This window comes from Mchenga conophoros, linkage group LG15 (genome assembly GCF_057382185.1).
Source record: "Mchenga conophoros isolate Kocher_MC1m ecotype Shallow Benthic linkage group LG15, M_conophoros_male_GT1.1, whole genome shotgun sequence".
In the NCBI taxonomy this organism is placed as follows: Eukaryota; Metazoa; Chordata; class Actinopteri; order Cichliformes; family Cichlidae; genus Mchenga; species Mchenga conophoros.
In genome coordinates, this window is record NC_140540.1 from 40,528,964 (window position 1) to 40,541,016 (window position 12,053).

Below are 12,053 nucleotides of genomic sequence, written 5' to 3' on the forward strand. Positions count from 1 at the left end.
TTGAAATAGAGTCTTAAATAACCTCAGGCAGGCTGTGGCCTTTAAATGATGCTCAGTTGGTACCAAAGGGACCAAGTGTGCTAAAAAAAATCATTACATCACCAGCAGTAGCCTGAACCGTTGATACAAGGCGAGATGGATCCATGCTTTCATGTTTTGTTTTGTTTCATTCATCAACCAAATGTTGCAGCAGAAATTGAGCCTCGTGGGAGCATTTTTCCAGTTTTCTGAACCATAGCCTCAGTTTCCTGTTCGTAGATGACAAAAGTGACACGGGCATTGTCTTTTGCTGCTGCAGCTCATCTGCTTCAAAGTTCAACATGCTGCGCATTCAGACTTCACTCTTCTGCATACCTTTGTGGTTATTTGAGTTACTGTTGCGTTCCTATCAGCTAAAGCAGCCTGGCTATGCTCCTGTGACCGCTGGCATCAACGAGGGATTTTCTCTCAGGTAACGGGCCAGTTTCAAAGATGGTTGTGTCGGGAGAATCCCAGAAGATCAACAGTTTCTAAAATATCAGATGTTTGGCACCAACAACTCGGCCACTTCCAAAGTCACCTTTCTTCCTACAAGTGTAGATGCACTGAGTTGCTGCCATACGATGTAATTTGCACTTACTTGCAGTCAGACAGATGTATTTAATAAAGTATGTTGAGGTTCTCTGGATGTGAGAACCATATAAAGTGAATACATGACAAACTTTTTATTTTTATCTTTTGCTGATTTATGCTGAATAAGTCTGTAATCTGATTTAATTTTGAAGCTGGCCTTCATATGCGATATGAGTCCTTATTTTTAGAGCAAAAGGGATGATTTACGCAACATTTCCCATCTGTGCCTACATCTGTTTGCCCTAACATTTAGAATAAACCAAAAGACGGCATTTCTGAACATATGTGAAATTTAATTGGCTTTTCAAGAAGGCATAATTACAGCACAGCTGTAGAAAAAGACGGCCACACAACGCAGTTAACAGTTCAGGTTTTTCAGAAGGTTGAACCAGCGTGCTAATCAGCAGGAATTACAGATCTGCAGAGGCCTCTGCTTTGGTCATACAATGTGCGCTGCCATGCAGCATCATGTACATGCAAACCACATGACTCGAGTCAACCCATATCTCAACACCTGAAACGAAACTGGATGTCATTTACAACCAGGCTATACATGTACCTGTTCTGCTTCTGCACAGGGCAATACATTCAGACCGCCGTGTGAGGTTTTAAAGCTTGAAAGGATGTTAATGCAGTAAAACAGTACATCCGGCTTGTGGAAAAATAAAAATGGCTGTGGGTTTGTGGTTGCTAAGAGTAAACAATAGGCTTTCGTTTCAAGCATGTTGATTGTTGTAAATTAGAGGGAGACCTGACACATAAACAGGGCTTTTGGGGAGAACAAGAACTACGTCTATGATACGCAGTATCGAGTGTTTACTTTGGAAAGAAAGGAATTTACATCTATATGGACCGAAATCTAGAGAGTGGGTTTGAATAGTTCGCTCTTATACCTGCATTTAATGATTATTATTAACTGCCTAAATCTATACTTAATTCATATTGTCCAATTTTTTTTTTTTTTTTGCCTGTCCCGTTTGGCTCTTTTGCATCAGAATTGTTGTCTAAAGGCAAAGAAAGATTCCCAACGGATTTACTTTACCAAACTGACCATCCCAGCCTTGCCGTAATGGTCCATTTGATTCACCTTTTATTGTTTATTTTATTTTCACTTACTGAATACGGGACAGACTTGACTGGGGGAAAGAAGGGGAGAAAGAAAGAGGGAAAGAGAAACAGCTGAGAAGAGGGACGGGGGAGAAGGGCAAAAGACAAAAACCAACAGAATGGGCAGAGAAAAAAAAATGCATATATCAATCACCTGGATCACCTGCTGAGAAAGAAAAAAGAAAGCAAGCAGAAGAGAACAAGAGTAATAGAATAAACAACATCACAATGATATATGGGAATATGACAGTAAATACTAAATATTAAACATTATTGTGCAGCACATAAGATCAACAGAACACAGTGTGCTTTGAGGTAGGAGCCAAAAAGGGTGTAGTTTGTGGGTGTGATCACCCGTGTGTACACCTGTGAGCATGGACGCGCTTGTTTTTTGTTTTTTAAAAGGTTCCTTCATGTAATAATCTGCTAGAGGGTGTGGGGGGGCCACAGCCCCGTCCTCCAGGGCATGAAGCAGGTATGGAGGAGATCAAGACTCCAGACATCCAGAGGCCCCCAGAACACAAGAGACCAAGGAAGACCAACAGAGGGGCAGCTGCGCCACTGTCCCAGAAAGAGCTGAGGAGAGTCCCAGATGAGGGCTCACTCAGCAGCCGCGGAGCAGAAGCCAGGGGGGGTTGCAGTGACGCATATTGTCCAAGTTTTACAGTGCGATCCACACAGGGTTTACTTATTTTTATCAGACTCGTTGCCCAATAATATAATTGACTGGAAGCGTTTAGTGCTTGAGGCCCATTAAATAGCCTAAATCATCCCAAAGTGCTCTCAAGCTGCAGTACTTCATTACAGACGGTCCTTTTAGTGCTTCTTCTTGGTGCAATCAATTCTGCAAAGGTTTATAGTATTATAATCAGTCATCACTTAGCATTGATCATCAGAGTTAAAATCTATAGACACTTAGCTTCAGTCGAACTGGATTTTCAGGCATTGCATGGCTTGTTTTGACTGGTGTGGGTGCCAAATGGGTGGTGTGTGCAACATTTAACAAGACTACAGTCCAGAGTCAAGCTGAAAAGTCTGCAGCAAAACTTTATGACAAACTGATGGTTGTTAAGAGACTTAAAACCACCAAAGTCAGTGTAATGATGACAATGCGGCGGGGTGGGGGTGGGGTGGGGGTGGTGGTGGGGGCTATTTTCCACCATTAGTCCTCTGGAGATGAAGATAAAGCAAAAAAACAACAAAAAACTGACCAACCAATCAACTAATATTTCCACGAGTCTGCTGTTATGGCTGAAAATACAGGAAATACTGAAGGATATAAAAATGTATATATTTTACATATTCTTCTGGAATTAACTTAAGGTTTCTATATCATGTCATAAAAGAAATATTGTACACATTCTTATATTTGCTTATTTAAAAAAAAGAATGTCCTTAGATATTTAAAAAGACATTAAAGTTTTATGGCTTTAAAAGTCCAAAACTACACAGGAACACAGGTCATCTCAGCCTAACAAACAAACCACAGAAGGTGTAAACGGCTCCACTAACTTGTCTCTCAATTTACAATTTTAATGACGTCCTTTACAACATACATGGCATAAATACTTTACAACCAAAGAAAAGTCATTTGAGCCCAGTCAGTGGTTTAGATTTGACCAGGAAGTTTTCCTAATCAGCCTGCAGCGCTTGTGTTCGCAAAGGGAGGTACAGTCTATTCAGTCGTATCGTCTTCAGGTCCTGAGGGCCTACTGTATGCCAAACCTCCAGCTGGAATCCAGTGTGTTGCAACATCATTTTACAGCTCTTTTACTGGTGACCAGCTGTTTCATCAGAGCAGCATCAGCCACTCAGCAAGCTGAAGCGGATGTTTGAATAAAGAAAAGTTACACAACAAGTCTGTCTGCGTGATTTGCTGCAGGTCATAGTTTTGCACAGGTGAACTGAAAAAAGGAGACAGACTGTCCACCAGAGGCCAAACTACTCAACAAGAAGTGACTGAAATTCTCACACCAAGTACATATTTTCTGCACAGTATAGTTTCAAGAATGCTTTGCTAGATCTATTGAAAGCATAAAATAAACATAAAACCGCGTCCTGCCCAAGCGAAGCCGCAGCTTTACAGTGCCCGACTTGGAACGAAATGTCACTCTTCTTGACTAGTTCTTCCACTACAGCATTCCTTAAAAGCTAACCAGGAAGTGAACTTAGTGGAAGAATCAAGCAGATATACAGAAAATCATATTGATGTCACACTTCATATGGTTTACTCCCTCGCAGGCTTAAAGGAGAAATGAACAGCCGTGCACGCCGCGCCGACTTGTTTTAATCAGCCATTCGAGTGCAGTGTCACCCGTGCTTACGCAACCCAGAGGATATGATAAAAAAAACACAGGATGATTCCCATTATGGAAGAATGGGAGGTATGTGTCCAAACATGATCAAACCCTGACAGAACAGCTCGTTTGCATTCATTAGGGGAAACAGCAGTGCATGAAGATCCCTATCTCCATCGAACCAACTCCAGCAGTGGAGGAGTTGGGGTGAAATGTCTCTTCAGGAGACTGCTTTTAATCTGAGGACAAACACAACCCACTGAGACCAACTGGAGACATGTGCAGCTTCTCTTTCAAGTCGGCTCCAGTCTCTTTTCATAAAGATCGTTCAGATCTGGACAGATGTTCTCAAAAAAAAAAGAAAAAAAAGAAAAAGTTTTCAGTTCTTGAGTAAACCCTCATCATTCTTCATCTCTTCTGAGGGAGGCTGGCTGTTGCCCGTGTCGTGCCCAGAGCTCAGTGGCTTGGAGTTGGCATTTGTTGACCTCTGCCGACGAGTGCCGTTGCCAATGCAGCGCATGAGGTTCTTAAAAGTTGCCCACATTTCCTCATCCTTGTAAGAGTAGATGCAGGGATTCATGACAGAGTTGAGTACAGCCAGGAGCAGGAGCCAGCGCTTTAACTTCATGACGTGACAATTCTCACAGTTAAGGCCATCCATCAGCAGAACCACCAAGCCAGGAGTCCAGCAGATCACAAAGGCCCCTGAAGAGAAAGAAGCAAACTGCGTCATCATCTACTGTACGTTTCCTTTCAAAAATGTGTATAATTTTTGCACAAAGGCAGTCTGAAAAGTCGCATCTTCAACATTTTGCAGATGAAACTTAAATAATAAATGTCTTATTATACAGTTATGACAAGACATTTTGGACATTTATTGTATGAACTAAAATATTGATGAAAATTGTTCTAAAGAGGCGACTTTCAGCTTTGATCCTAGCAAACGAACAACAAAAACTGCATTAAAGATTGAGGAATTACGTCCTTTTGTTTCCATATTTTAAAACCTTCGTCATGAACAGTTTGAAAAGGCAAAAACAAACAGCAAACAGTCTTCTTTGTTTTGCCTTATCATACTACTTTATCATCAGCAAGTGATAAATCAGGTTAACCTGGTGTGACTGACTCTCCCACTGCAGATCGTTTCATTTCGTTATCTTTTTAAAAAAGGGTCATTTTCACTGCTTTGGTGTATTCAGCTGAAAGAGCAGAAAGTGTAGCTTTGCACACTTCAGAGTTTATCTGGCTGCTTCTGTCTTCTGGCACATCATCAATGAACTCACTGCCTCTGGAGGGTGTGCATGCTTACGTCATCTCACTGCCTCCGCCATGTTTGACACACCTTTTCCGATGCTTCGACTCAGAACAAGACCTCAACAGTTCACTTCTTTCAGAGGAACCGGTACAGCCGAGCTCCGATTCATCTGTCCACACGCCTCTTTAGAGCTGTGTTTGTTTTTGGTCATCTCTAATCTTTCCTTTCTGGTGGTTTTTCTTTACAATACATGCTGCGAACATTCACTTCTCTCTTCTGCAGACTTGCAGGCATTTTTATGTTACTGAGGTCACCGGTGTGCTCCATCTTCTTTTCACACTATGTTAAACTTTTAGTTTGGTTACTCTTATTAATTCCTCTCGTGTTTTTTTTGTTTTGTTTGCAGGATGCTGCATTTCACTTGGGCCAGTTCGTGACAATCAATGTAAAGGCTTAGCAAACAGACTGAGGTGAGCAGAGGAAGCAGGAAAATGAAAAAAGATGGTTGCTGAGGTTGTGTGGCCAGAGATGATGCAGGGGTCGGGTGATAGTTACGGTTTATTACTCCAAAATGAAGCCAGTCTGCATTTTTCCATTAGCATCTTCTTGGCATAATAAATGCTGCTGGGCTGAGGGGGCCACTTGTACATATTTCATTTATTTATTTGCTTCTGCCCGACCTTACGTCACGATCGGACCTACATTAACCAGAGGTTTTCAGCAGACGGTAAACATAACCACAGCCTGTAGATTTTTGGATGCTCTGTATAAACATTCAAACTTCCACCCGGTGTCCGATTGCTGTGCACATGTGGAGATCAGGAATTGTGCAGAAGTTATATTTTACACAAATGGAATTATGTGTTAACAAACTTCACTCCTGAAGTTAAAGCACAGAATGTAAAAGAACCACGTTGCTTAAATTCAACCTATTCTAGTCGAGAAACAAGTAGATGCAGGTTGGAAACACAATGCCATTATTGTGCTCAGTACTTAACTGTGTGTAGCAGATAATGAGGTGGGTCATGGAGGCACTGAAGCAGCCATCTACTTCAAACATGTTTGGGCACAAAGCAAAGCAACTAAAGCTTTTCTGGAAATAAAACGAACCAACAAGCATCAACCTGTCTGCTCTACTAGAGCATCTCTGAGCTTTATGTCAACAGCAGGAGAAAAACATGTTTTTTGTTTGGGTTTTTTTACAGCTCACCATTTCTTTTGTCAGACAGAGGGGTGTGGGAGAAGGGTTGAGCTCAGCTTTTATTCTAAAACTCAAAAACGAGTTATTTATATGCAGCCTTCTTCCGCCTGAATTTGTTTTCATCATCTTTGATGTCCAAAGTAACGTGAACCAAACTGTAACTGAGATTCCATCACCGTGCAGATTTTGAGGTATTCTACAAGCTCAAACTTTTTTCCTCTTAAATCTCTTACAAATAAAAAGGCTTTAGAAGCCCATGTTTTGAACATCTGCTCCTTTTGCTATTCATTTGTCGATTTGTGGTTACGCTTAAAGAATGAAAACAAATCTGCCGGGAGTATTACGATGCTTCACTTCAAAAGCAGGCCCCAACACACTGGGATGTGCTACATTTAAACAGATGGATGCTTAAACTACAACAACTGCATGCTGACAAACTAGTGCCATGAAGCGCAATTATGAAAAAAGAAGAAGAGTGATTCCTGACGCTTACTTGTTTTAAATTTGAGTGAATTTATTGTATGAAGTCGGAAAGATTATGAGCAAAAAAACAAAACACCCTAAAAACAATCTTCGAAGCTGTTACAGGCCGAACACTGAGAGAAAACAGGGACAGCTGTTGTTTCCTTTTACTTCTAAAGGACAGTTTATGCATTAGCATATTCATTCTTTGGTGTGACAAAGGCCATAGCATTTCCAGTCTTTCTGCAATCAGTTATTTTACTGCTTTTAACAAAGCATGTGTGCTTCGTATGCATTTCTGAACTGGTTTGCCCTGCTGCCGTTTTTATCTGCACAAGCAGTTTTCCCTTTACCTTGGACCTGACTCCATGCCCTACAGGTTTTGATAGTCCAATTGTTTCTTCCATAAGAGCTTCATTGACTTTTTCCCATAAAGCATAATCATTAAAATAATTGTGTTACATACTCTCCAGCTACAGTTTTAAGTAAGTAAGTTTCTGTGTTAACTGTTGAAGCTTATTGCTACTGTGAGCAGCGGTGGAGGGCTTTAGCCCTGTGATAGACAGGAGATTTATACCATATCTCGCCCTATGAAAGCTGAGATAGGTTAAGAGGAAGAAGGAAATCAACAGATAAATTAACATACTGAAGGGACGAACCTACACTTGTGTGATTACACTTCAAGCCATGGAGAAGTGCATCTGAAAGCAATCGCCGAAGTCCCCGAGTATAGGTTCTTTTTCTTTTTTCCCTTTTTTGGGTAGGGAGGAGGGGACGTTCACTGAAAACCAGTGCAGTGTGGTGGATGGTACGCCACACAGGCTGTGAAGCAGTGTCCTTGCAGGAAGAGATAATTACACAGCCGTCTGCAATAAAGTGTCTAAACAGACAAACATCTTCTACACTACATTCAGCACTGAGATATCTGCCCGTGTGAGCTGAGAAAGATAAACGCCGGACCATTTCTCTGTGGTGTGACGCTTCAACCTTCTCTTTTATCTGAAGAGCACACAAAACAAAAAGCAATCACACTGAACGCTGAGGAACTCGTCTGACCTGCAGCGCTATCAGAGATGCATCAGTCCGGCCTGCATTCCTAGCTTTGGTGACTTACTATACACAGACTGTGTTATACAGTTCTGTGCAAATGCTTCGAGTTCTCTTTTAGTTTGTCTTTGGACATTGGCTGCTTTTTCAATCAGTTCATTCCAGTCCTCGTACCTGACCATTTTCAAAGGAATGTTTTGTTTATTAAGCCAACTAACACTGAGGCAGCTAACTCAAGGGATAAACGATTGTTGTGTCTGCTAAGTTTTCTGCTATGCATAAAGAAGCTATTTTAAATTGTATCTTTAGGCACTTTGTTGCCAACAGCCTGTCACAAAAACAGTTTATTCCTGAACTGAATCTGTGTAAAATAACAATGATAACGCAGTTTGACGGACATAAAATGGTATGTTTGGACCACAAAGGTGATTTACTAAGAGCTGTTAGCTGGGGGGAAAGGATGTGGTGTGGAGGAGGAGGTCGGGAGAGAGGTGCAGCAGCGAGTGTCTACAGCCATCTGTAAAACACGGTGGAGGCTCTGCCATGGTTTAAGGCTGCCTGTCAGTCAATGGTGTTGGGAATCTTGTCAAGATGTCAAAACACTTTCAGATTTTGATCAACCATTCAACCATCTGGCAAATATCAAATTGGCAGTGACGTACTTGTTATCTAAAACATGCTGCCAATGCAGTAAAAGCATACAAGCATAGAACAGCACACAATGGCCGCCCCAGAGCCTCAAACAAAATAGCTTCAAATGACCTTCAAAGTCTGGTGAACTATTCCTGAAGACCATTTAAAGGAATGACAAGAGAGCTTGTCTAAGAGAGTTCAGGCTGTGCTGAAGAATAAAGGTGGTCATACCAAATAATTAACTGTTTTTGACTCGTATTCTAAATCTCTGTGCACGTTTGCACACGTTTCAATGAATTGCCGCCCCTTTTCTAAGCCAAATGTACAGACGTGGGGGGTGGCTCAAGACTTTTTCACAGCACTGTACTTAAAACAGTGTAACTTCCAATGGTCTGTAGTTGCACTGCAGTAGAATATCCTTGTACACTCCTATTGTACCGTTTACAATAGAAAGCACTGGTCTGATTTTATTACTGAGCCTCTATTGAAAGGTATCCTCTTGCAAAACGCCAACAAAGGGAGCCAAGTAATGATATCCGAGGCCCTCGTCTAAGATGAGTCAACTGAGAAGGGGAGAAGGTATTATGACAAGCGTTGTACCACTAAATCATGAGTTTATGTGCCAGCGGTTAAAAAACAAGAGGTATTTCTTATTACTCTGAGGCTACAGCTTCTCAGACGTGAGGGCACTGAATGGCTGCTGTTTGGGCGAACGCAGCTAATATTTTTTTTGCCCCTTTTATAACTTGCTTTTCCATCTTGTCAGGAACATCTAGATTATAATCAAGTATCTTCAGCAGAGACTCCAAATTGTTTCTAAAGTTTGTGACAACTTTAAAAAGCACAATAGTGTTTTTATGATCCGCTGATCAGCGATACTCCTCAGGGAACTACTTTATGAGTAGCACCTACCAAGCACAACCAAGACCGTCTTCATGAGCTTCATGGGTGTCCTCTTGCGGTTGATGGAGCCGGAGGTGTGTGGCATGAGCATCGCCGTCTTCTTTTTAACGTAGGCGTAGATTCTCAGGTAGATGGACACCATGATAAGGAACACCACCAGGTTGGAGACAGACCAGAAGATCAAGTAGCTCCTGCTGAAGATGGGAGCGAGCTTGGAGCACGTGTTCAGGTTGCAGATACAGTTCCAGCCCAGACTGGGCACAGCCCCCATGAAGATGGAAATGGCCCACACCAGCACAATAAGCAGCGTCACCCTCCTCTTCGTCAGGTTGCTATGAACTTTCCAGCTCATAACAGATATGTAGCGCTCCAGAGCTATGACTAGCAGGTTTGCCAGTGAAGCTGAGAGACTGATGTCTAGAAGACCTTGGCGGATGAAGTAACCAGTGACAGTAAGTTGCCGTGACACCTCGCCCGTGTTGAACATGAGGTACACGTACGCTATCCCTGCGAGGAAGTCCGAGGCAGCCAGGTTGGAAAGGAGATAGTAGAAAGGATAATGAAACCTTTTATTGGTAATGACAGCAGCTATGACCATGACATTGGAGACCAGGATGAAACAGCAGAAGATGGAGCCCACAACCTGGACCAGGATGAGCTGAGTGGTGTCCCATTTGTCATCACCTCCGCTCTGGTTGTAAAAGAACTTCATCGTCTCATTGTAATGACAGGTGTTCTGTTCGGCCATTTTAAAAGGCAGGTCTGTGAAATGAGAAAACCAAGACGTTAAAAGCAGAACTTTTCATTATCCATGTCAATAAACCTTTTGTCTCATGTTGCATCTATGCAGTCTTAGTCACCAGCTATAAAAAAGCACAACTCATTAATATCATCTTCTACAAATTTGTTGTGATGAAATCTCTAGACTGACTGAGTTTTTTCTCTCCCCCTGAGCCATAGGTGTCAAACAATTACATATGGCCCGTGAAGCCACACCAAATTACTATCAGAGCTGGCCTACTGGTATTATACAGCTAATATATATATTGTTTAGTATTAAGCTTTGCTTGATCCATATTCAGTTTTTCAGCAAAACGTGTTTGAGTCCATAAGAAAAGATTCATTCTTAAATCTGGAGGAATAAATATATTTCAATAAATATTAACGTTAGCCCGCGACTTTGTTCCAGTTTTGAATTTTGGCCCACTGTGTATTTGAGTTTGACACCCCTGCCCTAAGCCAAGGAAGAGATTCATTCATTTGACTCCAAAACGCACACAGCACAGCCTGTTTACCGGAGCCGCTCTGATTGTACAAAACTAAACTCACAGTAAAGCCTCATTACTAAAGCTGAAGGGCATGGCCATATATTAAAAAATCAGAGTGAAAATCATATGGACCCCATCTGAAAGTTCCATGTATGCAAACATTTCTTAGGGTAAACGCTGCATACATGGTAATAAACCAGAGTTGACTGTAACACGGTGCAAGGTACACTTTTCTTCATGACTCCTTTGTTCACTCAAACTTTACTACAACCGGTCCGACTTGGAAACCAGTGGGCAGCAAAGCCAGGGGAGGAGATTCTAACAGCGGGACAGACAAATGATAAGCACTTGGAGAAACCACAGAAAAACTAGTCAAAACTAATAAGAAGTTAACAAAAAAGGCAATTACAGGAGATCGAGCAGAAGGGAAAAAGAGCCAGGTGGGTTTACCTGTGGGAAATGTTTGTCCTTTGAGCGTCAGCAGACTTAAAGTTGCGAAATCCTCAGTTGGACTTAATGAACATGTTTCTCCTGTAGCGCTGTGCGTCCTCGGCTGAGGACGGAGGGAGGTGACTTCACTGCGCCGCTGCCAGGACAGAGTGAGAGCAGAGCGTCTTCCTCCCCAGGTCTCAGCAGCGTGACGCAGAGGGCGTGAGCGTGGAGCCACCCACGCTCACTGCTGTATTCTTTGCACGAGACCCCGCGAGCGCACGATGACCAAACGAAACCGATAACAAGTCAGTGATCTGAATGAACCAGAAGTTTATCAGCTAGACTACGTGACAGCTGCGGATACAGTTACATCTTAACAGTGTGACGTCTTATTCGCGTTTTCAGTGTGAATAATGAAACATTCTAACTTTTTGGCTTTTAAAATCAGTCATTTGGAGTCCCTGTCACTTTTAACATGTCCATGAATTTTTACCAGGTCATTCACAAAAACATTTCTCCTTTAAACTCATCTGGTTTCATTCCTATAAGCATCATAATATGTGACGTTTAACCTGTTTTTTTAACCCTTGCTCATCTAGTCTCATATACACTGGAAACGTAGCGCTGGAAGGACTCCGGCTCCTAGACTGAGCTACAGAAGACTATGTGCGGTAGCTAGAAGCAGCTCCACCTTGAACAACAATACAACCACTTAGCATTAATAATAAATATGTCTGATAAAATATTAATTACAGGCGAGGCATTTTTCCTGCATAGGCACTTTTATTTTTGACACAACAGCATCTTAAACTAGTTTTAATGCAACTTTACTTGAG

General features: G+C 41.9%; 1 protein-coding gene across 1 annotated transcript; it reads right to left on the reverse strand.

The window, feature by feature from the left end:
• Positions 1–892: 892 nt before the first annotated feature.
• lpar3 (lysophosphatidic acid receptor 3) lies at positions 893–11,386 on the reverse strand. Its single transcript, XM_085247405.1, has 3 exons — positions 11,236–11,386; positions 9,527–10,279; positions 893–4,721 (listed from the first exon to the last, which is right to left on the reverse strand). Exons 2-3 carry the CDS (start codon positions 10,263–10,265, stop codon positions 4,396–4,398), a joined length of 1,065 nt encoding a protein of 354 aa, XP_085103531.1. The 5' UTR covers positions 10,266–10,279; positions 11,236–11,386; the 3' UTR covers positions 893–4,395.
• Between the last annotated feature and the right edge of the window lie 667 nt (positions 11,387–12,053).

What these genes read in the sequence shown, in the direction of transcription:
- lpar3 (XM_085247405.1), bottom strand. Translation starts at nt 10,265, where the DNA reads ATGGCCGAACAGAACACCTGTCATTACAATGAGACGATGAAGTTCTTT. An exon ending in GACGGTCTTGGTTGTGCTTG is followed by an intron (nt 4,722 to 9,526) that starts GTAGGTGCTACT and finishes CTTTCTCTTCAG; the next exon opens with GGGCCTTTGTGATCTGCTGG.